This window comes from Toxotes jaculatrix, chromosome 4 (genome assembly GCF_017976425.1).
Source record: "Toxotes jaculatrix isolate fToxJac2 chromosome 4, fToxJac2.pri, whole genome shotgun sequence".
In the NCBI taxonomy this organism is placed as follows: Eukaryota; Metazoa; Chordata; class Actinopteri; family Toxotidae; genus Toxotes; species Toxotes jaculatrix.
In genome coordinates, this window is record NC_054397.1 from 8,947,523 (window position 1) to 8,973,510 (window position 25,988).

Sequence of the window (25,988 nt, forward strand, 5' to 3'; positions counted from 1 at the left end):
TTTATTTCCTCCTAAAATGTTTCAGGCTCTGAGATGTCTCCTGAATATAAAGTAGCTAGAAGGAATTCAGCCATCATTTATTTTAGTATTCAGAACAGTATCATATACACAGCACTGGCTTTTTTCAACACGTAGATATAAAACAAGTCCCTATTGTTTTATGGCTGCACCACTCAAAACTCAGCCTGACATGCTGTATGTAGTATTTCTGGAGCAGAAGTGGGTGACATGGATAAAATCCTCTATCACAGTAATGCAATTTTATGTTGCAAAATCAGTTTACAGTACTGTACAAAAGCTTCAGGCACTTTAGATGTTTCAGTTCTTACCCATCACACAATGGCATCAGTGGGGCATCTGATCAGTCTCAGATTCATTCTGCAGCATGACAGTCACCACAAACATACAGCTAGAGTCATTAAAAACGATCTATCATACAAGAAGAACAAGGAGTCCTGCAACAGATGATCTGGTCCCTACAGATGACTGATCTCTACATCATGGGAGTCAGACTGGAGTTACATGAAGAGACAGAAGACTGATAGAGCCTGAATCCACAGAAGATCTGTGGCAAGTACTCCAAGATGCTTGGAACAACCTGCCTACCTTGAAAAACTGTAAGCTAGTGTACTTAGTAGAAGTGGTTCTATTTTAAAGACAAAGGCTGGCTTCACCCAATATGTTTTTTTCCTGTTTACTGCACTTTGTATGTAGTTTAGCGATGGAACTATTCATGCCATTATTTTTTAAAGGATCCTCACTTTACTTTTAGTCCCTAAAACAACTGAGAAACTGTTTCATGAAATTTAAAAAAAAAAAAAAAAAAAACAGCTGGGAATTTCTGTTTTTGTCTCAAACAGTGAATTAAACACTTGAGGAAGTCAGGAAAATTCATTCAATTGATGCCAAAAATCAGTATCAGTGATGGTCTGCATCACTCACTATTGCCATTCCCTACTTCGGAAGCTTCAGGATTTCCAGCAGTATTTGGCTGCAGAGCATAGGTTTGCACTGACTGACCTGTCAGTGTGTTATTTATCAGTGTTTTAAACGGATCTGTGTTAACAGTCACAAACTGACTGACATAATTCAAAGTTAGGAAAGGACAGTATTTCAGCATAGAAACAGTGATTAGTTCATTTGAGACTGGGCAAAATAGGGTGGGAAAATGTGTGTTGCGGGCTGATCTGGTCCCGGTGATATTTTAAAGACTCAAAGGAGACATATGTACACACCTGAATACGCACCTTGTATTTTTCAAACTGCCGTGTTGGTAGACTTTCAGTGGCCCATAGCTCCATAATGCCTCATCAATAAGCCAACCTAACACAAAGGACGAGATTAATGTTAGATTTTTTTTTTTTTTTTAATGTGGATAACTTATTTTAACTATTTCATTCCTTGTTTCCTCACGCTCCCCCGCCTCCACCTCTCTCTCGACGTCTCGCGATGGCCAGCCCTTGACGCGCTCACCTCATTTGGCGTGCGGCAACGGAGGAAGGAGGAGGAGGAGGTGGAGAGGACCGCAGCGTTATTGTAGGGTTAACATCAGAGGTGTCGTCTTTGTGCTTGACAACACGGATAGATGTCGCAGCTGGGAGACCTTACAGGCTATTTACTGTTCGTTTTGATCGGCCGCAACGCGGTTTTCTCCGCAAAATAACAACGCAAACATCCGCACAGACTGGTTCGCACCTGACACGCAGAATGGACAACAAAGACTGATCTCAGCACTGCGCTGTGCGGCAGCAAACCGAGCCAAGCTGCCTACGAAACCTCCAAGAAATTCATTTATGTGAAAGCCTGCGCTGCACACAGGAGACTGGTGCTGCAAGAGAGGGTTTGTGTGCACGCGATTTGGTGCTTGGACTTCCTAAGCGATCCGTGCGGGCAGGTTTAATTATAGCAACACTTGCATGCGCGTCTTAGTTTCGCTCGGACAACCAATAGTAGACGATATTTTAAGGGTCGAGAATCGCTCAGGATCATATCGGGCCCTCATCGGTGTTTAAATAATTTAATAATCTTCTCTGAACACAATCACACATCCCGGTCGGACCAGTTTGATGGTCGGCGTCAGCAGTCCTGACTGTTCAATGATCCCTTAAAAAAAAACAGGACAATTATGTGGGTCAGTCCCGAAGATGTGTTACTGGCGGGCGCCTTATGGATCACCGAGAGAGCAAATCCATATTTCATCCTCCAGAAACGGAAGGGCCACGGGGATGGAGGCGGAGGACTGGCTGGTGAGTGCTGTCTTATTGTAATATAGCACAACATATGCCAGCATTTCTTTCAATTCACATATGATGGAACTGATGATGATCGCCATCATCAGTTCCATCATATGTGAATTGAAAGAAATGCTGGCATATGTTGTGCTATATTGCACAAATATGAAGTGTGTGCGAATAATGTGAGGAGGATCACATGACCAATCAGCTGTCACAGGTCTTCCACCTGCACGGGTCTCTGTGACTAAGGGTTTCCGTGACTAATAGAGTCACACCTCTTGTCTCTCAGCTGTAAACAAAAAGGTTAAACCTTTGGCCAAGTGTGCTGACATCAAACAAAATCACCAAAGGGCAAAGTTCAGCACGTATCTACTGTCTGGTCTGACCGTACCCCCCAGATTAGGTGATATTATGGTAAAAGTGGTTTAGGCTGTTCCTCCCTGCAAGGCAAATTAGATTTCAGCCATTACAACAATACAAACAATAACAACTGTGGTTTCAGTTGTGCAGCTGCTAATGGCTGTGGAGCCTCAACAACACTGAGTCTGTTTGACCACCAACCAGAGACATGGTCTGTTTGCTTGCTCATGCTGAATCATTCTCCCTCTTCCTTCTCTCACTCCTCCTCCCTCTTGCTTATTCCGTCCAAAATGGGTCAAACAGCAGCAGGAGAAGCAGGAAGAGGAGGAGGAGGGACAGGTTATGGAAATGACTGGCTATGGTTCACAGTTAAACAGCTTGCTGTCCTGATTTTGTTTTTCTCAGAATTGTGAAATTTGATCCATTCCTTGACCTGAATTCAGCTGGTTGCAGTTTATCACAAAGTGTGGCACTACCTCAAGTATAACAAATAAGATACTGTTGAACATCTTTGCAGAAATACAGGAAAGTATTCATAATTTGGTTCACGACAACTTTAGAAGATGAGATTGTTTGGGTCTTTATTGCCACAGCCCATGGTTGAATATTATGTGGCCCCAAATTTGCTGTGTGCTAATTTGTTTAAAGACAAATTAATTTAGTAATATGCTTCATATAAGATTAGTGTCACTTAAAATTATAAAGGTCTTAATTTTAAATTAGAAACAGGGCTTCAAGATCAAGTAAAAAAGCAGGACCAACTTCAACTTTCCCTGGTTGTCTGGGGCCCTTAGGAAGTGACCCACCCTCCTACCCCCTCCAACTGGTAACCAGTGATAGCCATTAACATGCTGTAATTGTAGTCAAGTATCACAAATTATAGCACTAAGCACAAGTCTTATTTCAGTATAATAGGTGTTTTTGCTTTTCATTCAGACGTGAAGTGAAACTGATGTCTCTATCACCAATTGATTGGTGTTGATCAGATCAGTTTCAGTTCCCCACTGACAGATTCTCACATTGTCAGCCAGTCAGTGTAACTGCTCATTGAGCTTTAACACCAGTAACTTTACCAAGAGTAAAATCTCTGCCACTGAAGACCAATCTGACCCAAGATTGGACAATATGAATAATGCCAATCTTCTAATCTGGTCACAATATAGACATACATTGTGATATAGTGCTGTGATTATCAACCTTTTTTACACTTGTGACCACATAATACAAAGCAATGGCTAAAATTATTTTTAAAAATTGTTTTTCTTCTCTAGTCCTTGTGCAATTCCCGGCCCCTAGGTCAGGACCCAGACTTTCCCAAAATACAACTGAAAAACCATTCACTGACAAAATAATCAGGTGAAGATATCTGTTTACTAAATAATCCAGTGAACAAAGTACCTGACAAAAAATGTACTTAAACAAACTGAAGCAAAGTTCTTTTAAATCTAGTACTGTCATAAAGTAATTGTTGCCTAATACACTCCGGTTGTTAAAGGGATATCTTCCATAGTAAACATATGTCAAATTTCTCTGCTGATAGAAAAGTTTCTATTTCCTCACTAAGTATTTAGTTATATTTCCAAGCCCTAGTCTGCCTAATAAAAGCATGAAGTAAACATTAACGTTTTTGGTCAGTTTTAGACTTGATATACAACTTAATACAATACACTGGTTACAAATTGTGAATATAATATTGGGCATTTGACCCTCTGATGCTAATAATTCACAATTATACCTACAGTCTCCTTTTCTCGGTCTCTGGTGTGTTCTTGCTGTGGCAACACAAAGTGTGCTAAGTGGTGCTAGGGGATGATGTCATTGTTATGTAAATGCTGAGCTTGCTGACTTGTACTGTGTGCCAGTTGGCGCTCGGTGCCCAGTGACACTGGCACTGCCCTCAAGCAGTTCTTCCAGGGAGAGGGGAAACCATCACCAGCACCAGGACACAGCATTTTACAGAGCTCGGCATAAATCTGCACATTCCACTTAACAAGTTTTGAGCTCCGATGTTGGAGCTGGCACAGGGCCAATGAGGTTCAGTAAAAAGTGACAAATGTGTGTTTGCTTTGATACTCACTGGTTCCACTGGAAAACATCAGTACAATGGCTGCCAGAATAGAGATAGACAGTTGCAGAACTTAATCACTGTGTACAACGAGAAACTGTGAACCTGTCAAGTGAGGAAAGGGTGAAGGATCTGATGTACTGCTACTTTGGTTTTTCAACACATTTTAATTGAAGGCTGGGTGGCCGTCCATCCGTAGTTCCACCAAAAACCTCTGAACCTGACAAGTCAAACTCGACATCCTCTACACACTCCAAATGTGCTCAACTTATTTTTTATCTTATCTTTCTTTATCTTTGAAAGCCTCAAAGAGTATCTGCTCTAGTTTTCCTTTAAAACTCAACAACTTTGCAAGATAATCTAGAATAGATGTTAGATGAATTGGCACTCATAACTGGTGTTTGAATCAGTTAAGAATATTTTTTTATTCAAAAAGTAGTTGAAAGTAGTATGCAATTGTCAGTTGTTACCAAAATAGGGCCCTCTAATGGGTCACAAAGGGATCACAAGGTTATTGACGACATAGAAATGAAGACTTTTTTTTTGCCTCTTGTAAAACTTCCTGAAACTGTAAAAATGAAACAATTGGAGAAGGGAACATCACATTGGATATCCCCACAACTCGCAGACATACACAACCTGTGGCAAGGGGTCACAAGCTGACGTTGCATCACTTTAAAAGGTCAGACGCCAAAATGATTTGGAACCACTGATTTGAATGATGCATAAAAATAGTGTTTAACCTAACAACACTGCAAATACATGCCTGCAAAATGGGATGTGCCTGCTCTGTTGTGTGTTTAATGTCATTTGCATGAAGCATTAAACCTGTTAGGCTATCAGCTTCTAACAGTCACTTATTGTCCTATTTTACAACCAAGTGTTGGACACTGCAGATGCACAACTGGAGGGACACTGTAAAGGAAGTCTCACATACAAGTATCGAATGCTTTCTAAATAATATGTTGACAGTATCTTTCAGACAGGAAGCAAAATGAAAAATGCACAAAACCTATTTTCATTAGATGGTAAATAAACTCTGAATCAGGCCATCATGTCACTTGTTGCACAACGTGACACAATGGTGCTTGTAGAATAAAATTGCACAATGGTACAGAGTACAGCACACTATTTCACAATCTGTATGGTAATTATTGTATTTTTTCTCAAAGTGTGTCATGTCAGACAGACACTGACGCTGTTCTTTATAGGCCACACAGTTATCATGCACTTTATGGCCAGTGTTTAATGTCAGTGCACCTAGAAATGTTGAGAAATGGCGGGAAAGCAGTAAAATAAACAGCATATAATAGCATAAGTGGATGCAGTGAAACTTGCATGCGATGATGATGATGAGCCAGGCTTGTCTCAGGTTTCTGTTATCTGAAACATTATTGATTTTAAGTCTGGGGGAGATGGTTTTCTTTTGTGTGCTTTATTCAAACATCCTACACTAGCAACCCTCCCCCCAAGCTGTTTTTTCTGGCACAGATAGGACATAAACAATAGAAAACAAGTTGCTTTTTTCTCATGCTGTTGGTTTGGCTTCTTATTCTTCCACTGAGTGAAAAACACTAATGTTTCTGAGGGGGTGATTTGTTCTGCTTTAACAAAGGAGAGCTCTGGTTGTGTCTTGGTTTCTGAGCAGAGAAGCACAAAGCATCACATGATTTTATTTCTGGCTGTGTTCAGAAGGAGATTGCTTGCTTTGAGGAGTTTTCCAGCCACCAAGAAATAATAAATGGAACATGTGCCTTTCCAGCTGTGTGTTGTTTTTGTTTTTTAGGTGGTGCACCCACTCATTCAGTGTGTTGGAAGGAAATTATCACTGTAAAAGCAGAGGTGTGAGTTGGAACATGGACTCTTGTTTGATGAGCTAATCCTGCACAGACATGTGATGTTTGGGGTTGCCTGTTACGTTGCATAAACAACAAACCTTCACTCCAGTTTTGGACTCACATGTTGAAAGACAAATAAATACCTACTCTCTCAGATTTAAACATCAGCAAAATGTTGCCAAAACCCTCTTCTACAAAAACACCTGAATGTACAATGTCATGACCAAAAACTGTCCTTTTTCCTGTTTGTTTGGGATTTCACTTCTATCTGCCAGACAAGAGCAGCGAAAGGGTGAATGTCAAGTGGTCTTACACCTTCGGTGGTCTCCTTTCTTGTGCATAACCCCTGAGTTTCCTGCGTTAAACCTCAACTCACATGTCATAGGCTGAACCACTCATTACATGCAGTGCAACTAAGATCCAAATTCATTGCTTTTCATGAATTTTTACTTCAAGACGTTGTTACATTTGCTGTATCGCTTAGGTATGTTATGTTATGTATCCTTACAGCTACTTTTAGATTTAAACACTATTTGGGTAACACGTGACAGCCCTCTCTGAGGTAAATGTGCGAGCAACTATTGCGCTTTTCGGGTAAGACTGTTTTTAACCTTGTGATTTTCTTTTTTCAAAGAGGAAGTTGTCTTCACACTCAGTTGTTTCTTTCTTACAAAGGGGCTAAACCAAACTGTCAGGCTGCATTATCTCATTAGTTCCAGTGTGATTAAGGCTCTAGTCAACAAGCTGATTGCTGTTGTTTATTGACTTCTTCAGCCCCCTTGAAAAGGGTTGAGTGGTAATAAATATACTGTATGTGAATATTTTATTTCTTCTTTTGACATGGCATGAAGGCAATCAATAACATTTGGCACAGTAATCACCATCTAACAGTATGTCAATTTTAGTGACATCTATTAGCTCTGCCACGTATTTATTGAGGCCTAAGATGCTTTAAAGCAGGGAGAGATACGGATAAGAAGGAATGTAAGAGGAAAAATGGAAGGTATATTAAAAAAGGCAGAGAGGAAATGACATGAGGAAAGAGAGTAGAGGGCAGACAATTAGAGCAGATTCTAACTATAGTCCAAATGATGCAAGGTCGGTGAGTCTTAAGTCACACGGATGTACTTCTTATAATATTTTTGTCTTTCCTTAGGCTTGTTTTCTTTATTTCCTTGTTGAAAATAAGAAAAAGAAGCTCAACTTCCCTCACTTGTCTTGCCTTCTCTCTCTCCCCTCCTCCCCCATTCTCTCTCTGTGTGACTCACACAGTGTTTGCCCTGATGAGCTGCAGAACAAAAATAACCTGTCTCACATGGCAATTGAACGTACCTACTCTGAACCAGGGTAGAATATTCACTGCTACCAAAAGCCCCACAATTCTTTGAAAAATCTTAATTCTAAAATTTAATTCTTAAAATTTTAAAACCTGTGTTGTTAGGTCCATATTTACTTGCAGGTTGTTGTCTAGTGTTTTCCTGCCTTTACTGGCAATTCTGCATTTCTTGCCATGTTACTGCCACTGGTAGATCAGTGGAATGATGTGACAGAGGTCAAGACTTAAAGTTTGTAGCATGGGACAGCCTTCAAAAACACTGAATCCTGCATTTACAGTGATGATGGTAGCAGACGGTAACGGTATCCCTTCCCGTTAAACACCCACTTCCTTCAAACTCTACTCCTCTGGTTTCTAAAGTAGGCTTTCAGTTTAAAAAAAATGTATTGTGGTTTCTAAGCCTAAACTGAAATAGTTCTGATGGTATCAACAGGATCATTTTTTCAGACTAGATTTAGTAGCTCTTTCAGATTCACAGGAGAAATCATACAACTGTTTTCAGATGCTGAGTGATATCTTCCCCCTCTTGTTAAAGGGAAAATCCCCTTTAAAGAGCATTGGAAGTTCAAAAGACAAAGCTGATATTAGGCAAATATATATTAGGCATTTCTACAACCTAGCAAACCAGATAGTTTCATGCTAAAAGGTTACAACTGACCTACTACTACTTAGTGATTTACTCACTATAAGTCCATTAGTTGCAGCTCATAGTGCTTTATGAAGGATGAGTCATGTAGAAAGGGCCACAGGTCCAAAACATAAAGCTCCAGTGTGTCAAGTATCAATGTCAATTTCCAGAGCCACATGCTTGACAAGATAGTTTTTTTTTTTTTTTTTTAAATTGCATTAAATATGGCCTCATTCATTGTTGCTTATGCAAACAGCAGTCATTTTCTGGACTCAGAAACTCTGACATCTGTTAAACCTTTAGATGCACCATTGCGCTTCATTACTTCATCACATTAGCCCATTCATCCATTCTCTGGTGACTTTTGTGTCTTTTATTACCTTCTCAGCCCATCAGTTAGTTTCACTGTGATGGTAATCTGTCTGCGTTTATTGCTGACATTTTGTTATCATGTCCACAATACAACACTTTCATAACAATCTAACCCAAAGTCATACATACTCTATGCAGATTACCAGTCTAACGTGTAACAACGCTAATAAATAAACAAAATGCATCTAATGTAGAACGCTGACAGTCAAGCCACAGGATGTTTTTTTTATATATTCAGATGTTTAGCTACAAGACCTCATGGGTTTCCTCTTTGCTCACACATAACAAAATGATCTGGAAGTGTTAATGCACTTATTTTCTCCTGCATCTCACATGGTCAGTTGCAGTTGTTACACGTCTGTAAGGGCTATTTTTTCACAGCTCAACAAATTTATGGCTAACCTGTATGAGTTTTTGAAAGAACACAATGAGATCTCTTTGTCGCCGTGAAAAGACTATCTGAAGTCTTAAGTTTACTTGTGTGTTTCCTATTAAGTGTTTGCTTCTCAGTCTTGAATAATAGTTTTCTGGGTTCTTGTAGGTTTGCTGGTTGGGACCCTGGATGTCGTCCTGGACTCAAGTGCGCGAATGGCTCCATATAGGATCCTCTACCAGACACCTGACTCTTTAGTTTACTGGATCATTGCTCATGGTACGTGCATTTTAATTTCTGGTTCAAAAACTAAGGTAACACAGGAAACACAAGAAAGCCACTACTTGAATTTAGTTGGTTGATTTACACCACTTCGGGTAACTAAAGGTGGTTTTATCAGCCCAATTTAGTGATATTATTCTTGGTTATTCCACACATCCCTCCCCCAGTCTCCACACAACACATGATGTTCTAATATCCTGCCTTTTCCCATGTTAGCTGCCGAATGCCAAGCATTACATCATGCCTCGCTGGTTTTAAAGGGCAGGATTACAGGGACGGGTGCAAAAATTGATGCTCAGATATGAGTGGATGTGATGTTTTTCAGCTAATCACTTTCATTATGATTTCATCGCAGTTTCATTAGGATTTCTTGTCATCTGCTGTTGTTTACAGTGTTTTTGTGTAGTCTGTGGCAGTAAATCATGCAAATTAGCAGGTATACTCCGGACTGATTTAGAGCAGCATCGGTTGTACTTTGCCATTTAATGTGAAATTATCCCAGCCATATGTTAGGTTGAGCTAACAATTATTTTCATTATTGATGAATAAGATTATAATGAAAGCCTCAATGACATAGTCAGACTGCTTGTTTTGTCTGATGAGCAGTCCGAAACCCCAGAAGGATTCAATTTACTGTCATAGAAATTGAGAGGCTGATTATCAGAATTGTTGCTGAGTAATTTTCAGATTGGCTGATCAGTAAATTGACAAATTATTTAGTCTCTATATAAACCATTTAGTGGAAGAATGATTAAGAAGGTGTTCCGCATTGGGCCAGCCTAAAAATAGAATAACAGTAATATATGCTGTAGACTAAAAAGAGAAGAATCTGAGACAGATTTGAAGACATATATAAATAAAAAGTCATTCTTGCAAGCCAAGCCTGTTTTTTTATTATTTTTGGCTTTGTAGTGCCTCAATCTCGTCTGTGTAACAATTTGAGTCTGAACTCCTATACATTTACATATGGACATGTAAAGTATCTTTTGCACAGAAATCAAGATGACACTTAGGTTATATTAGAAATGGAAGGCTCAAACTGCTGTAATTTAATTTAAGGAAGACGCTATGGATGCTATTGAAACACAGGGAAATATGAATTTATTTGGGAATATATGTAACCATGTATTTGATTCAGCAGTCCCCTACTAAATACATAATGTAATCTTTGTCTTCCCTATCTGAAATGGAGGCCTACTAAAGACGAGCCAGGCTTTGAAATGGCATTGGCTCCCCTCTTCGCCTCTCTACCCACCCCTCCCAGTTCTTAACTCTGCAACCCAGAGATAGCAAGAGAGTGGAGCAGTCTGGCAGACATTGCTAATGCAGTGAATGTGCACTCACTCAAGGGCTGTTTGCAGCAGTATTGAGGGATAATGGTCCACAATGGCAGCCATTATGGCAATGAATTTCTCCTTTGGCCACAAAAAAATAATTTTGCCTTCTACAATTGTAGAGTTTTAATTAAAAAAAAACCCTGAAAATTTATTTTAAGAAAAAACAGAGTTGTTGCATTAAGTGACAAATTCACACGTGGCATTGTGGCACAATAGTTTTCTCATCGTGTCTGAAACATTACACCGTCCTGCCCCTCCTGTGAACTCACTGTCTGAGTGCTCTGACTTCCCCTCCTCTGCAGGAACCTCCCGTAAAGAGATCACAGAGCACTGGGAGTGGCTGGAACATAACCTGCTGCAGACTCTCTCCATCTTTGAGAACGAGAATGATATTACCACCTTTGTCAAAGGAAAGGTCCAGGTAACTAAAACTGTAGTTTAATGTTTGGACTTCCAAGTTCTTACATTTCCTGTGTGAAATAACCAAGTCATAATTGTTCCATTATCTGTAATTCCCATGACATTTTTACTTTTGGTCACAGTGTGAAGCCTGCACATCCATAAATTGAATTTGACAGAAACATTTCAGTCTAACAGACATCTGTTCCTGATATCATGAGGTAAACAGAGCAGAGCAGAACCAGTCTTATTTAGTAAATGCATCTAAACACATCCGTCACCCAGGTGGCCGTGATCTGCTTGATTAATAGTCAGTCAACGTCCAGTGATGATAGTTTCTAAGGGGATATGTATGCCAATAAAAAAAATAGTTAGCAACATGTTGAATCTACTACATCACAAAAAATCAGCAGAATACACTACATAAATCACATAAATTATTCAAGAAAGAAACAAAGCAAATAAAAAAGTCACAGATATTATTATACTTCTCAGACTGCACTGAAAATGGCTTTCAGAGAGGGTTAGGTATAAGAAGCTTCAGGTCTGCATCTTAAACAATACTGATCTACTCTTGGAAAAGGTTTTGCCCATTTACAGTCACTTCAGACAAAACTCTATGAGCCCGTTTCTGATCTGATGCATCAGTCACATTTTCTAAACTACTGCTGCTTCTTACTTTCCAGTCCCTTATTTTTTCATGTCTCAGCTCATGACCTCATTCTTTCTCTTTGCATCTCGCTGAAGGGTATCATTGCAGAGTACAACAAGAACCACGATGTCAAAGAGGACGACGACACAGACAAATTCAAGGAGGCCAGCTCCAAGTTTCGTAAGCTGTTTGGGATGCCCGAGGAGGAGAAGCTGGTCAACTATTACTCCTGCAGCTACTGGAAGGGCAAGGTGCCTCGGCAGGGATGGCTCTACCTCAGCATCAACCACCTCTGCTTCTATTCCTACTTACTGGGAAAAGAAGGTTGGCTATAGACCATTTCATCTTCAAAAGACCCAAATTAATGTGTCTGTTAGCTTATCTTTATGTATTACCTATGCTTATTCCTACTTTTAGTAATATTTCCAATCCTGGTGGGTGGTTTGATACAATAATTGTACAGGCTATATGTATTTGAGACTCCAGACTAGTCATTGTGCAGTAAGCTGTGCAATGATTTGTCTTATCTTTACAACTTATGCTGATATATCAATCTTAATGTCTCTCGGTCTCTCTCTCTCTCCCTATCAGCCAAACTGGTGGTGCGTTGGGCAGATATCACCCAGCTGGAGAAGAGCGCCACCCTCCTGCTGCCTGATGTGATTAAGGTGAGCACGCGCGCCAACGAGCACGTCTTTTCCGTCTTCCTCAACATCAACGAGACGTTCAAACTGGCGGAGCAGCTGGCTAACATCGCCATGCGACAGCTCCTGGACAACAAAGGTTTCGAACAGGACCGCTCGTTGCCCAAGCTCAAGAAGAAGTCACCCAAGAAGGTGTCGGCGCTCAAGAGGTAAGAAAGAAGTGATGTGTAGCGGAGCAGGAACACTTATGCCCATCAATAATAAACGCTGTTGATACATGTTTATGACATTTGGTCAATTGAACATTAATATGTTTCATCATGTTAATGCCATCATGCTAATGGATTTCTGCCTCAAACCAAGCTGTTACCTTCTATATTTACAAAAGTCAGCTAATAGAACTTTGCCTCTTTTAGGGATCTGGATGCGAGAGCTAAGAGTGAACGTTACCGGGCACTCTTCCGCCTGCCCAAAGATGAAAAACTGGACGGACACACAGACTGCACCCTGTGGACTCCCTTTAACAAGATGCACATCCTGGGACAGATGTTTGTTTCCACCAACTACATCTGCTTCACCAGCAAGGAGGAGACGCTGTGTAGCCTTATCATCCCGCTGCGTGAGGTGAGTCAGTCTAAAAATGTGTCTTTGTTCATTAGCATTTTACAAAATTGTAAGACGCAAAAAAAAATTGGACAAAATTGGACACTTGGAAGACACATTTTTACTGACAGCACTGCCATCAAAACAGCAGTCAATCACTAGTAGCTGAAGTAAATCGCGAAGACGTGATAGTGTTGTCTCATAGGGGGTTGTCACTGCCCATCTGCCATACATGGAAACACACAAAATACAGCTGTCACTCTAAATCACATTTATCCATTTTAGATTCACTGACTGTTTTAGATTAGGTTGCACCAGCTATTTCTATATTCACTCCCAAGTTTGTGTGTAAAGTCCTTCCTAAAGTCTTGTAGTCAAATTGTTTCACATTAGTGATTTACTAGATTGTGTTGAACCATTTAAGCTTAAATATCAGGACCACTTCTGATTAAGGTATAATTTATAAAGGCTTTATAAGCTGTTATTAATTACCTCATTAATGGTTAATATGTTTTTTACTAATGTTTTACAGATAATGCAGTTACAGTTATGAAACATTTTGGATTGTCAGGATGTGGAAAATCCTCCTTTTGCTTGACACTTTGCTAGCACTTAAATTCAATAAGGAGAGTCCTCCAAGTCTGCAGTTCTAAATGTTAGTGAGTCATTAACAAAAGGTAATGGTTTCTCAATTTATAATAACCCACCAGAGAAAGTCATTCACCTATAAATGTCGATAAATCATTAATAGAGGGTTCTACAATAATCCATCAAGTCAGCAGTTGTAAATGTTAACAAACTGGATTCCAGCCCACACGTCCTATTATTACTTGATCATTTAGTTTGTAACTTTGGGTATATTATGTTTTTGTGAAGTAATTTAACATCTTCAGTTTACATGATTATTAAACAGCACTTTGATTAAGTGTCAGGTGAAAAGTGTTGATCATCTTCCTGGCAGTTACTGGGTGTATATATTACCTCATAACTCATTTCTGTTTAAGGTCTAGTTTGGTGCATCCCATTTTTACTTTGGTGATTTGTAAATCTTCACTTGATAAGTGAGTACTACTCTATCATGAACAGCAGGTACAGCCAACTCCCGTTAAAAAATATTTCCAATGCATTTATTTTTCCATTGTTACGGCTCCTTGTCATTTATTATTTCATGGTGTCTGAGACTGTGAATGTTCCTCAATGTCCCCCAGGTGACCATTGTGGAGAAAGCAGACAGCTCCAATGTGCTGCCCAGCCCCCTCTCCATCAGTACCAAGAATCGCATGACCTTTCTGTTTGCAAACCTGAAAGACCGAGACTTTCTTGTGCAGAGGATCTCTGACTTCCTACAGCAGACCACCTCCAAGATCTACCTGGAGAGGGAACTTACTGGCAGCCTTAACAGCTCAGACGACGAGGTGGGAATTATTGAGTGATTTTTACCTGAGAGATTAAATGCTTGGTTATTGGGACATTTCCTTAATTCTGTTTTCTTTTTCTTTTTCTAAAATACGTAGCACTGACTATAGACAAGGTTTGGGAAATAATTTGATAGCATGTGTCTCCTCCAGGTTTACTCCCAACATGGATCCCTGCTCTCCAGCAGCCCACAGCACAGTTTGGGATCAGAGAGTGAGCGAACATTTAACCTCAATGACAGCAGTGTGCCAACAGCTACACAAGCCCTCATGACCATGTACCGGCGCCGTTCGCCTGAGGAGTTCAACCCCAAGCTGGTGAGTTCAATTACACTCTGTCAAATACAATCAAAAGCATTTAATCTTGCCTTAATTCCTTATCTAATACTGCTCCAATCTAATAATACATTTTGTTTCCATGACAGGCTATTTGTAGGATTGTAAGTTGTAAATTTTTTTGCTTTTCTTTCTGTAATTGGGATTTTCACACTGATAGAAATTACGCTGCATGCAGAATTGATGCTAGCAGCAACGTGTCAAGATGTCTTTCTTTCACAGACGTACCTGTTGTAAACCTTAATTCAATGGGACTTTGACCCTGTAGTATAGATAATTTCAGTTTACATGTGTTTCGCCTTGTGAAATTGTTTCCCGTGTTTGCACAGGCAAAAGAGTTCATGAAGGAGCAGGCGTGGAAGAACCACTTTGCCGAGTATGGACAGGGTGTGTGTATGTACCGCACTGAGAAAACGAAGGAGCTGGTCCTTAAGGGGATTCCTGAGAGCATGAGAGGGGAGCTCTGGCTGCTTTTCTCCGGTGAGCAAATGTTCAGTGAGGCCTGAAATAAACACGGGCACGGCACACTTTGAGCATACAATACCGCAGTTCATTCAGTCATACACTGTTCCCAACAAGACCACACCCTGCATACTCCATGCTTACACATGAACACAACATTACGACGCCTATTTAATGCAGGTATAATTTATCTACAGACATCTACAGACAAAGACTGTCAAAGCAAGAATTTCAACAGCCAGTGTGAGACATAAATACTCAGAAATAAAGCTAAATTTTTTAGTTTCTCTCAAACTGTTGTAAATGTATAGTTACATGTATTGCATAGTATATTCAGTAATGATCCTGCTGACAACATATACGTGTATTATTTTCCGTGAGTGCCTGAACAGTAGCTCAATAGGAGATATGTGCTGACTATTCAAAGCATGTGTATCATGTGCCTTTGCTCTGTAACAGCATGCTACATATTCAGGTATGCACAGGCTCCAGACTTTCCTGTTTACAGGTACAGTCATGTGTTATGTGCCAGCAGCAGCTCGTACTCATCCTTACATGAGCAGAGCCAGGTTACAAACAGCTCCTCCCTCTCTCCAGTGACCGACTCACGGCTCACTCTGCTTGTTGTCATGGCTACATTGTGTTGACCTTAGCCACACTCACCTGTGCCCTCTGAGATGAGTTTCCCTTCCTGCTTATGTCCAATAAGAAAATGTATTTACAGAGCTTATTTGAAACATTCAGTTGTTGCTTGATTGATGTCTCCTTTTAGAGCAAAGGTTGTAAAAACTAGTTCGGTGAGCTTCTGTGTTGGGGCATGTTTTAACAGACACGGGTGCTGAAGTATGTGGATATCTGTGCTCAGTAAAACAAGGAACCCCCTTTAAACCTTGGACATGGACTAATTTAAAAAGATCTGCTCCAGATTTTACTGTGAAAAGTTCAGATTCTGATAACTTGCCAAACCTGCAAACAAACCTCCAAGGCGTGTGAATACCAATGTAACTCAAGTTACAGCCCATTTACTACTGTCTACTGTTTACTTTCATTTCCCCTCAGCCATTTTGCATTTTTTTTAACATTTGCAACATTTTTACTATTTTTAGATACTGCTCTGATAAATAAAGAAATACTAAATTTAGAAGACATGTAACAATAAGGATTGTAAAGGCAGCAGTTCAGGGAGGTGGTTGCTGACAAGTGTGTACACTGACGCTTACATTTTGAAATACAAGGTAAAATAATAATAAAACTGAAATAAAAATAGTTTAGGTTTACATTGATTGGTTGCTATGAAAATGCTAAGACACCTGCAACTTAATTTGGTGTCTGGATGTTACTTGGAATAATTTGGAGTAAGGGCAGCCTAGACAAGTGGAAGAATTGTGTTTTAATCCCACTAATACTGTTTTAATCATTTAATGCATCATGTTTAAGGTTTTGTAAATAATGATGAAAGGTCCAACAGAGAAGAAGACATGTCCAAAAGATTTAAATGATCACATAAAATGTTTAGGAATACAATTAAAATAAAAAAGTTAGTTTAGTTATTTATCTGTTGTTGTACTACTGCTGCTGTGACACTTGAATTTCTCTTGCCTTTTTTTATATTATCTTATGCTTTAACATTTAAATATTCAAATATCCATACATTTAATAGTTTTTGGAGGGGATTTTACATAGATGTTGCTTTAAACATTTAAATCTCATGTTTTTTCATAGGGGCGATAAATGAGATGGCCACTCACCCCGGATACTATGAAGACCTGGTGGAGAAGTCCATGGGCAAGTACAACTTGGCAACAGAGGAGATCGAGAGGGACCTGCACCGCTCTCTGCCTGAGCACCCGGCCTTTCAGAACGAAATGGGCATCGCCGCACTCCGCAGGGTCCTTACAGCCTACGCGTTCAGAAATCCCAACATCGGATACTGTCAGGTACGCAAACTCTTCTTTGTGTTTCCACGTGAACTGGCAGAAACAATAAGACGGTATAAGATTTTTTGTTCTTCTCCACCTTGATTCCACAGGCCATGAATATTGTGACATCTGTGTTGCTGCTCTACGCCAAAGAAGAGGAGGCTTTTTGGCTGCTAGTGGCGCTCTGTGAGAGGATGCTGCCCGACTACTACAATACTAGAGTTGTAGGTCAGTATGTCCATTTTGTTGTGTATTCATGTGTGTTTGTGTTATTCACATTCATTTGTATAGTTTTGAAAAATTAAAATAGTTGCATCTGCTCTTTTGTGTAGTGTGTGACAATATTATTAGTATTTATTTCCATAATGCTTTTTTTTGCTTCCTTCTTGGCCAGGTTTGTCTTGTCTTGAAAAAAGATTTAAATGTCACTGAGACATTTACCTGGTTTGATAAATGAAAAGAAAGAAAAAGTTTCTTGTTTAACATCTTTAACCACTTGCTTACCCCTCTTTTCCAGGAGCCCTAGTTGATCAGGGTGTGTTCGAGGAACTCGCCCGGGAGTACGTTCCACAGCTGTACGACTGCATGCAGGACCTGGGGGTCATCTCCACAATTTCTCTCTCCTGGTTCCTCACCCTCTTCCTGTCTGTCATGCCATTTGAGAGCGCAGTGGTGGTGGTGGACTGCTTTTTCTACGATGGCATCAAAGTTATCTTTCAGCTGGCGCTCTCTGTGCTGCACGCCAACATTCACCAGCTGCTCGGCTGCAAGGACGACGGCGAGGCCATGACCGTACTGGGCAGGTAAGGAGAAGCAAAAGGCACTTCATTTTTGTATGAATTCTCAACGGTCTGTACTATACTGTATTTTCTCTGATTAATTGTTTGTGTATTGTAGGTATTTAGACAGTGTGACCAATAAGGACAGCACTTTACCTCCCATCCCCCACCTGCACTCCTTACTGACAGACAATGGAGAACCACATCCAGAGGTCGACATCTTCAAACTGGTCCGCAGTTCCTACGAGGTATTTAACCAGGGTGATGAACACAGTCTTCCTGCATGTTGGGCCTTGTTCTGGTTTGAGACACACAGAGGAAAAAGTACAAATCTAATATTTATAAAGTTTCTCCCATATATTAATTGGATTTATTAAAAGACAGATTTATGATTATGAGTGTGTGACTCTTTAAAATCCTACCATTTGTCTTCATCCATTCATTTGTTGAACTTTTATTTTAACCCTGTGAGACCTGAACTATGAAAGAATGGTCAGAAAATTCTAATTTTTCAGATATGAACTCTTTATTTGTCCCTTTGACAAAATGTAAAAAAAAATAATTAAAAAAATAAATTCTAAGTATATTTTATATTTTATACACCGATTTTCTGCTCGATATAACTACTAACTGTAATTATAAAACTGAGTAATACAACGTTTTAAGGACAAACTAACTATTCATTTAAAAAATATTGTAAGTGTTTCAAAGAAATTCTCACCATAAACCATGAAATGATCAACTTTCTTGACCCTGAGAAACACAAATGTGTGCTAGTGCGAGGCAGCCATTTTGAAAGAAAGAAAAAACACATGTCAAAACATTTGGAAAGTGAGGAGTGTCCACCAGGAGTTAGTATACGAGCATAAGAGTTCATCTAAAAGGGTTAAATGCAAAGTTTATGCTTGATGGTGATGCAATGAGTCCCAGAAATGTGGGTATCATATATGATACGTACGGGCTCACAGGGTTAAGGAAGCTGTAATGTTAAAGCTTTGGATGAATTGCAGTATGTTTTCAGTTAATATGATTTGATTAATGATACGATTAAACTTTAATTTAACTTTCACTCACGGCACAGTCGGGTTGACCTATGTCTCGCTCTGTTTCTCCTCCTTTCGTATCAGAAGTTTGGCTCTATCCGTGCAGATGTGATTGAACAGATGCGTTTCAAACAGAGACTGAGGGTCATCCAGACCATTGAAGACACAACTAAACGCAATGTGGTAAGGACACAAAACTCAAAAAGGAAGTCAGTCAGTCAGTCAGTCAATTTCAACTGCACTTACTGGAATGCTATTGCTGAACCTTGTCATGCAAATAGCATAACAGTAAACAGGCAACGCGCCAACTCTTTAGGTCTCTCAGTTCTCCAGGTCAAATTAGATTTAAAGTTTGAAGCAGAAAGAAGCACATTCAAGTCATTATTAGATACTCTGCTCTTCCTTTACACTTAATGTTATTCTCTATCTTCTATTTTTACTTAGTGTAATCGTATTATGTTTCAGGTCAGAACTATTGTAACAGAGACTGCCTTCAGTATTGATGAATTGGAGGAACTCTACGTGCTCTTCAAGGTGAGTTATATCATGTTCATGTTGTGGGACTTTTGGTGCTAACAGAACCTACTCACCTTTTTGTGTACCCCCCAGCTCCCACTTACCCGCTGCCAAGTCTAAAGCTGAAATATGGACAGGAAATCAAACAGTTATTTGATCTCTACAGACAGACAGACAAAATAACTGATAGCCCTGGAGTCTCTGCATTGGCATTACAGCTATTTTCCTCTAGCATAAGCTATTCTTGTGCCACAAGCCTGTATAAACACACTGTGGAGATTAATTTGCCAGTTTATTAATGGCACAGTTTTCATAATGATTCAGATTATTCAAGAGTGAAATTGTTTTCCAAACACTCTGTCAAAGTCTGTGTTGTACTTCACAAACATGACAGAATGCAGCTAATGGTTGTTGTTGTTTACTAGTCAAACCACATCAGTCCCTTAATTCAAACTCAGTAAAACGCAGCTCAGTCCTCATGTTCTTTTAGAGTTCTTTTCTGATTTTCAGATGGTCTCAGTCAGCTTTAACCCTCTCCTCCGCTCCGCAGGCCGAGCACCTGACCAGCTGTTACTGGGGTGGCAGCAGCAACCCCACAGAGCGTCATGACCCCAGCCTGCCCTACCTTGAGCAGTACCGCATTGATGTGGAGCAGTTTAAGGGCCTGTTCAACCTGCTGTTCCCCTGGGCCAACGGAGCCCACTCAGACCCCCTGGCCGTGCGTTTCTTCCGTCTCCTTGACCAAAATGGAGATGCTCTCATCAACTTCAGGGAGTTCATCAGCGGCCTGGGTAAGCAGAGAAAGATGATGTGTGTGTTCTTGGGAATATTCTTTGGAAGTAATGGTTCGTAACATAATGATAGTGACTGTTCAGTTGACAAATGGATGTTTTACGCTGTGATGATTCTAATTTAAGATGATGTATCACATTTGGAAACAGTTCAGATATGTTCAGTCTCTAAAGCTTGTTGTTGTGTTGTAGGTGTTTTGTGTCACGGGGACCTCACAGAGAAGCTGAAGCTCCTCTACAAGATGCACGTTTTACCCGGTGAGTGTGCATTGATGCATTTCAGTGATCTTGGGGAGTCACCATTAGGGAGTTAGAGAAAATCTTTCACTTCTGTGGAGCAGGATTATTAACCATACAGAAAAGAAGTCACTCAGTTTAAACTGAGAAAATAAATGTTAGGTATTGTGCTCACTTCAGTGGGTAAATAACTTTCCCAGGTCTCCATTTGTCAGCATGTTTTTATGAGATAACTGACAAATGAAAACCTTACAAAAAACTCTTCACTGTATTTTAAATTCAGCTCTGAACTTGATGAAAACTATTATAAAATTTTGACAATAAAATCCATTTTAAATGAAAATAAAGCATAAGTATATAACAAATCTTTGCTCACTCAGTGAATTCACAATCCAAACTGAATACTGTTTTCTCCCAGAAATTGCTCATGAACAGGAGGAGCCTGACTCTGCTTTTGAAGCCACTCAGTACTTCTTTGAAGACATTACTCCAGAAACGTCAATTGGTAAGGACCTAAGATAAACTTTTTTTTTTCGTGTTTTTGTTTCCATATATGCACCATGCAGGTGAAGGAAAATTATGTAATAGAACTGTACTTCATTTCTCCACACTGTACAGTGTGCCCTAATCCTTCAACTCACCTTCTCAACTCATCTAACACCATCCACACCATCACCCCCCACCCTAAACCTGAAGACAGAAAAAAACATTTTTATAAATTGAAACGAGACTGCTTTGACACTGCACAGCTGCAGTGTGTTTGAGAGTATTAATCTCCACTGTTCTCAACATAGTGTTAGGCCTTTTTATTCTTTACTTGTTGTTGACCACTGCCAGATGTCTATTCATTTGCTGTGTTTTTTTTTCCTGATGGTGTGCAGAACACAAATGTTGATTTTTACAATATAGAGGACTCTAGGTTGTCATCACGAAATTTGCATGAGTGAAATCTGCTTTGTTTTTCTGCGGTTGTGGGCATGTCCGGTGCTTTGTAGGGGAAAAGTGAGGGTGTATTAACCTTGAAACCACAGACATTGTGTGCAGCCTGCTTTGTGCACCCTGACAGTGATGAAAGCACAGTCACAATAACTGATGTGTACACAGGTTAAATTATGTGTGTACGGCAGGAGCCTGCAGGAGGGTCCTGTGTTGAATACGCAGAGGAAAGAGAAACTACTTCAAAAGCCATAAATGTCTTTGTTGATCTGACAGTTGTTGTTTGGATAATTAAACCTGTGAACTAGTGTCATCTGTGTTAATGTGGCTGTAGGTGGTGTTGATCAAATGTGATATCTGTCAGGCATCAGAGTGGGAGTTAGGCACTAAAGATAGATAGATAGATAGATAGATAGAAGGTACGCAGAATACTACTAGAAGTTTGCTGCTGAATGTTCAGTCTAGTTTCTGGAAATATAGAATTAGTTGAGCAAATGTTGATCTTGGTCACCCTCTCTCTTTCCCCAGGTCATGATTCAAAGTGCAGAAGTGAGAAGGACGACGGCTTTGTCAGAGTTACATTTAAGACTGAAAAAGGTAAGCTACTTTGATTACAAAAAAAGAATGTATAGCTCCAATATAATATACGTATGTTGTAAATGGCTGCACAGACTCAGGCAGACAATGGTGGCACTGACATACAAAACATAATTTTAGCTTCTGACTGGAATACATAACACATTCTTTTTACATATTTCAGTCAAGAAACTGAACACTCCTGATTACCGCCATTACCTGAAACTATGGAACCAGGAGACCAAGCCTAAACTAGAAAACACAAAAGACCTCCCCAAACTGAATCAGGTGAGATTTCACCCTCTTCTGATTTGTATGCACAGTTTGTTTTTAAGAAACTCAGTAGTCAAGAACAGAGCACAGCTGACTTAATGTTTTTTCCTTCAGAGCCAGTTCATTGAGCTTTGCAAGACCCTCTACAGCATGTTCAGTGAGGATGTTGCAGAACAGGAGCTCTATCACGCCACAGCCACAGTCACCAGTTTGCTGCTGGAAATGGGAGAGGTGGGAAAGCTCTTCTCCTCCTTCTCTGGCAGAAAGGACCACAACATGGAGGGTAAATCAGAGTCGAGCATGTGTATGAGAGACACCACAGATCCCAAAACTACCCAGGAGGCCAGACTGGATGGCATATTCCAGCAGAGGGACCAGGGAGACGCTCTTGTCCACACAGGTCTGGAGCCAAGCCCCTGTGAGGAGGGGAAAGGGGATGAAGGGAGCGAGCAGCTGCCACCTATGCAAGACATCAAGTTGGAGGACTCATCTCCCAAAGACATAGGCACATCCTCTGCCATGCTCATCTCGGATGATGAAACCAAAGATGACACTTCAATGTCATCTTACTCAGTGCTGAGTGCAGGCTCCCATGAGCTGGATGAAAAGCTGCAGTGCGAAGACATTGCAGATGACACGGTGCTGGTGCGCAGTGACAACGGTGCCAACGGTGAAAGAAGTAACCGGCCTCCGGGCGGCGGACCCCTCGACACAGGCCTGCCTCACAGCACTAGCATTGACAAAGACTGGGCCATCACGTTTGAGCAGTTCCTCGCCTCTGTGCTCACAGAGCAGGCTCTGGTGCATTATTTTGAGAAGCCAGTGGAGGTGGCAGCACGTATAACTAATGCCAAGAATGTGCGTAAAGTTGGGCGCCCCCTGCTGTCAACAAGTGACTATGAGATCTCATTGTCTGGCTGAAGTCTCACAGAAGATTTCACACAAAGACTGTTTTAAAAGGGAAACATGATTACTGTTGGCGGTGTAAAAATGTCTCAGTGAGTTTTACAGGAGAATGAAGGTAAATGTAAAATGTATGTGTATGATAGTTGAATGAATGTGACCAAAAACTGCTCTTAGCAATGTATTTTACCAGATGTGAAAGACTTTTATTATAACAATCACTAGATTCTGTCCAGCTAAGAGGGAACAGGACATTAGTATTAAGGTTTGCTCAGTTGAAATCAGTGTGTAAATGTTGTAGCTGTACTTTATAAGACATTATGCATAGGTGTTATTATTGTAATCTCTAGCACTCTTAGGCTATGTAGATGTAAATGTCCACAAATACGGCTCCAAACTGGGATGTTGATAGTCTACAGTGTGTACGATCACCTAACATTATATCTGGTCAAACTATTGCTTCCTTACTTTACGATTCCATTTGCTGCTATTTTTTTCTTTCTCATTGGATGACAATATGAAAAAAATGGAAAAGTACAAAACAAGGCTGTGAAAATTCAGTGGTAGAGTGAATTTTCATGTGTTATCGTGTAAACTCTCTTTAGCTCTACATCACTTTAATGCAGTGTGTCACTTTGGTAGAAACTCTTTTTCACACACATACCTAGGATTTCCCGGATATTAGCTTCCCAAAATAATGTTCCCAATAATTGCTCCAGTTTATTTTCTAATAATAACAATGATGGGAAGAGCACAAAAAAATCATAGAACCACAGTTTTGTCAAAATCATTTTGATGGTTCAGGAACTCACAGGTAGGTATGTTCTAAGATGATTACACTAAGAAAATGCTGTTAAATGAAGAGCCTGCACTTTCTTTATGTTTACAAAAATGTGATCCACTAATATGTATTTGCTTGCCTTTTGCCTAGCTATTGCCGTCTGCTCTTCCAACTAAAATGTTGCCCCTTTTCCTCTTCTTTTTTTTAACGTTTTTACTTGTTTATTCTGTAATTTTTTTACATTGCTGTTTTGAATTTGTTGTTGTTTTTTTTTTTAATGTGAACACTTTTTTATTTTAAATGTCCAGGTGTTATTACTCTGGATTCTGATGCATTGTGTATCACTCCATCTAATTAAAATTACAGTTTGATTGATTCAATGCTGCACAGTACATTGCCTCAAGCCTTTTTTATTGACCTAATCAGATTAAGTGCTGCTATAAACAAGGGCAGTGCTGAACATTGCTGCCATCTGGTGGAATATCATTTAGGCTACCAATCTCCCTAAAGACATGAGTTTTAGCTGCAATAAAATATGATTTAACAGACGCAAAAAAATAACTACCATTTGCTCAGTTTCATCTAGTTTCAAAATGTCTCTAATTTAATTAAACTAAATCACGCTTTATAGTTAGTTCTTTACTGTAATTCTAGTTCAGCCTAACCTGCAATAATTTACAATTTTGGGAGGTAAAGCTGAGCTTTCTTTCCCACCAGTGTCAGTGCTGATAAGTGCCAGTGAATAGTACATTTACTCAAGTAATGTGCTCAGATACAATTTTGATGTACTTTACTATTTCAATCTCATATTACTTTACACTTACAATCCACTACATTTAAAAGGGATTTTTTTTTCTCTACTACATTTCCTCTTTATGATGATAAAGTACAGTAACAAATCTTTTTTTTTGTTTTTTGTCTGTCTTTGTTTCAGACAAATTTGGGCTCAAAACATTTCACTTTCTTAATATAATAATGAGAATTTTAGCTAGTGCAGAAGACAGTGTTTTAAGCCCTTTATGACCAAGACTACAACGTGAGCCTTACACACAACCGTACATAACTGCAGTTGGTTATGAGGCGTCTCTTTCTTTCTCTCTCTGCACCAAACACACTGGGGTTGTGGCTCGAGTTGACCAATCCTGTTGTGAGCTCATTCACTACAGGACTCTCAGCAGATTAAACAGAGGCATCCCCTCTCAGACACATGGAAAACTAGCAATGATTAATCAGTCAGGAACGAAGTGTGTCAAACTAGGATTAATGGAACATTGCTTGCATCCCTCGTCTCACACCCTGCTTTTTCAGAAATCCACATCTTACAGCTCAAATGAAGGACTGTGGTGTTCTTAATGAAACCCTTGTCAGGTTTAACCATGATGCTGTCTCATTATGTTTTCCAGTAGTTAGTAATTACATTAAAGGGAACAACAACATGGCAACATTAAAAGGATGTCAGTGTCCTCTAATTTTTTAGAGAATATTGTTATATTACAAATGAAAAATGAAAAAAATTATGGCACACTAAGAAGCTCTAGAGCTGCTTCTTTTAGCAAAGGTGCTTTAATTTTCTCAACCGCAAGATTAACACAGACTATAAGACACACCTAGATAAACTGATTCACTTTTCCTTTTTCCCAAAATCTGATTTTTCCATAATCCCCATAGAGTCTAAGGTCAGATTTAGAGCAAGGTATTATGAAACGGTACAACCGCTGCCAAACTGCTGAGAGGCCAAACATGGTGTGACGCAAAACTCTTATCTGCTCCATAATGACCCTTGGTCACCGGTTCACGTCACACCTCTCCCACCTTCATTCCCCCTGAGCTATTTTCCTTTAAATCTGTGTGCGCTTCTAAAAAAATATGAAAAGTGTTTGACTGTGACTGTAAATTTG

At 39.8% G+C, this 25,988-nt stretch overlaps 1 protein-coding gene across 2 annotated transcripts; it reads left to right on the forward strand.

Moving 5' to 3' along the window:
• The first annotated feature begins 1,496 nt into the window (after positions 1–1,496).
• tbc1d9 (TBC1 domain family, member 9 (with GRAM domain)) lies at positions 1,497–24,482 on the forward strand. 2 transcript variants are annotated; one of them, XM_041035936.1, is made up of 21 exons: positions 1,497–2,246; positions 9,375–9,485; positions 11,128–11,246; positions 11,972–12,200; positions 12,468–12,729; positions 12,937–13,144; positions 14,332–14,538; positions 14,692–14,856; positions 15,204–15,354; positions 17,059–17,273; positions 17,366–17,483; positions 17,773–18,058; positions 18,153–18,282; positions 19,162–19,260; positions 19,543–19,611; positions 20,144–20,384; positions 20,577–20,642; positions 21,040–21,126; positions 22,086–22,154; positions 22,318–22,421; positions 22,521–24,482. In XM_041035936.1, exons 1-21 carry the CDS (start codon positions 2,126–2,128, stop codon positions 23,325–23,327), a joined length of 3,864 nt encoding a protein of 1,287 aa, XP_040891870.1. In that variant the 5' UTR covers positions 1,497–2,125; the 3' UTR covers positions 23,328–24,482. The 2 variants fall into 2 exon arrangements, with proteins under 2 accessions (XP_040891870.1, XP_040891871.1); XM_041035937.1 differs by having other exon boundaries at positions 19,165–19,260.
• The last annotated feature ends 1,506 nt before the right edge of the window (positions 24,483–25,988 follow it).

Excerpts from the sequence above, each read along its gene's own strand:
- tbc1d9 (XM_041035936.1), top strand. The coding sequence starts at position 2,126 with ATGTGGGTCAGTCCCGAAGATGTGTTACTGGCGGGCGCCTTATGGATC. Across the intron at positions 12,201-12,467 it reads CTACTTACTGGGAAAAGAAG|CCAAACTGGTGGTGCGTTGG; the intron begins GTTGGCTATAGA and ends TCTCCCTATCAG. Across the intron at positions 19,612-20,143 it reads AACTCTACGTGCTCTTCAAG|GCCGAGCACCTGACCAGCTG; the intron begins GTGAGTTATATC and ends TCCGCTCCGCAG.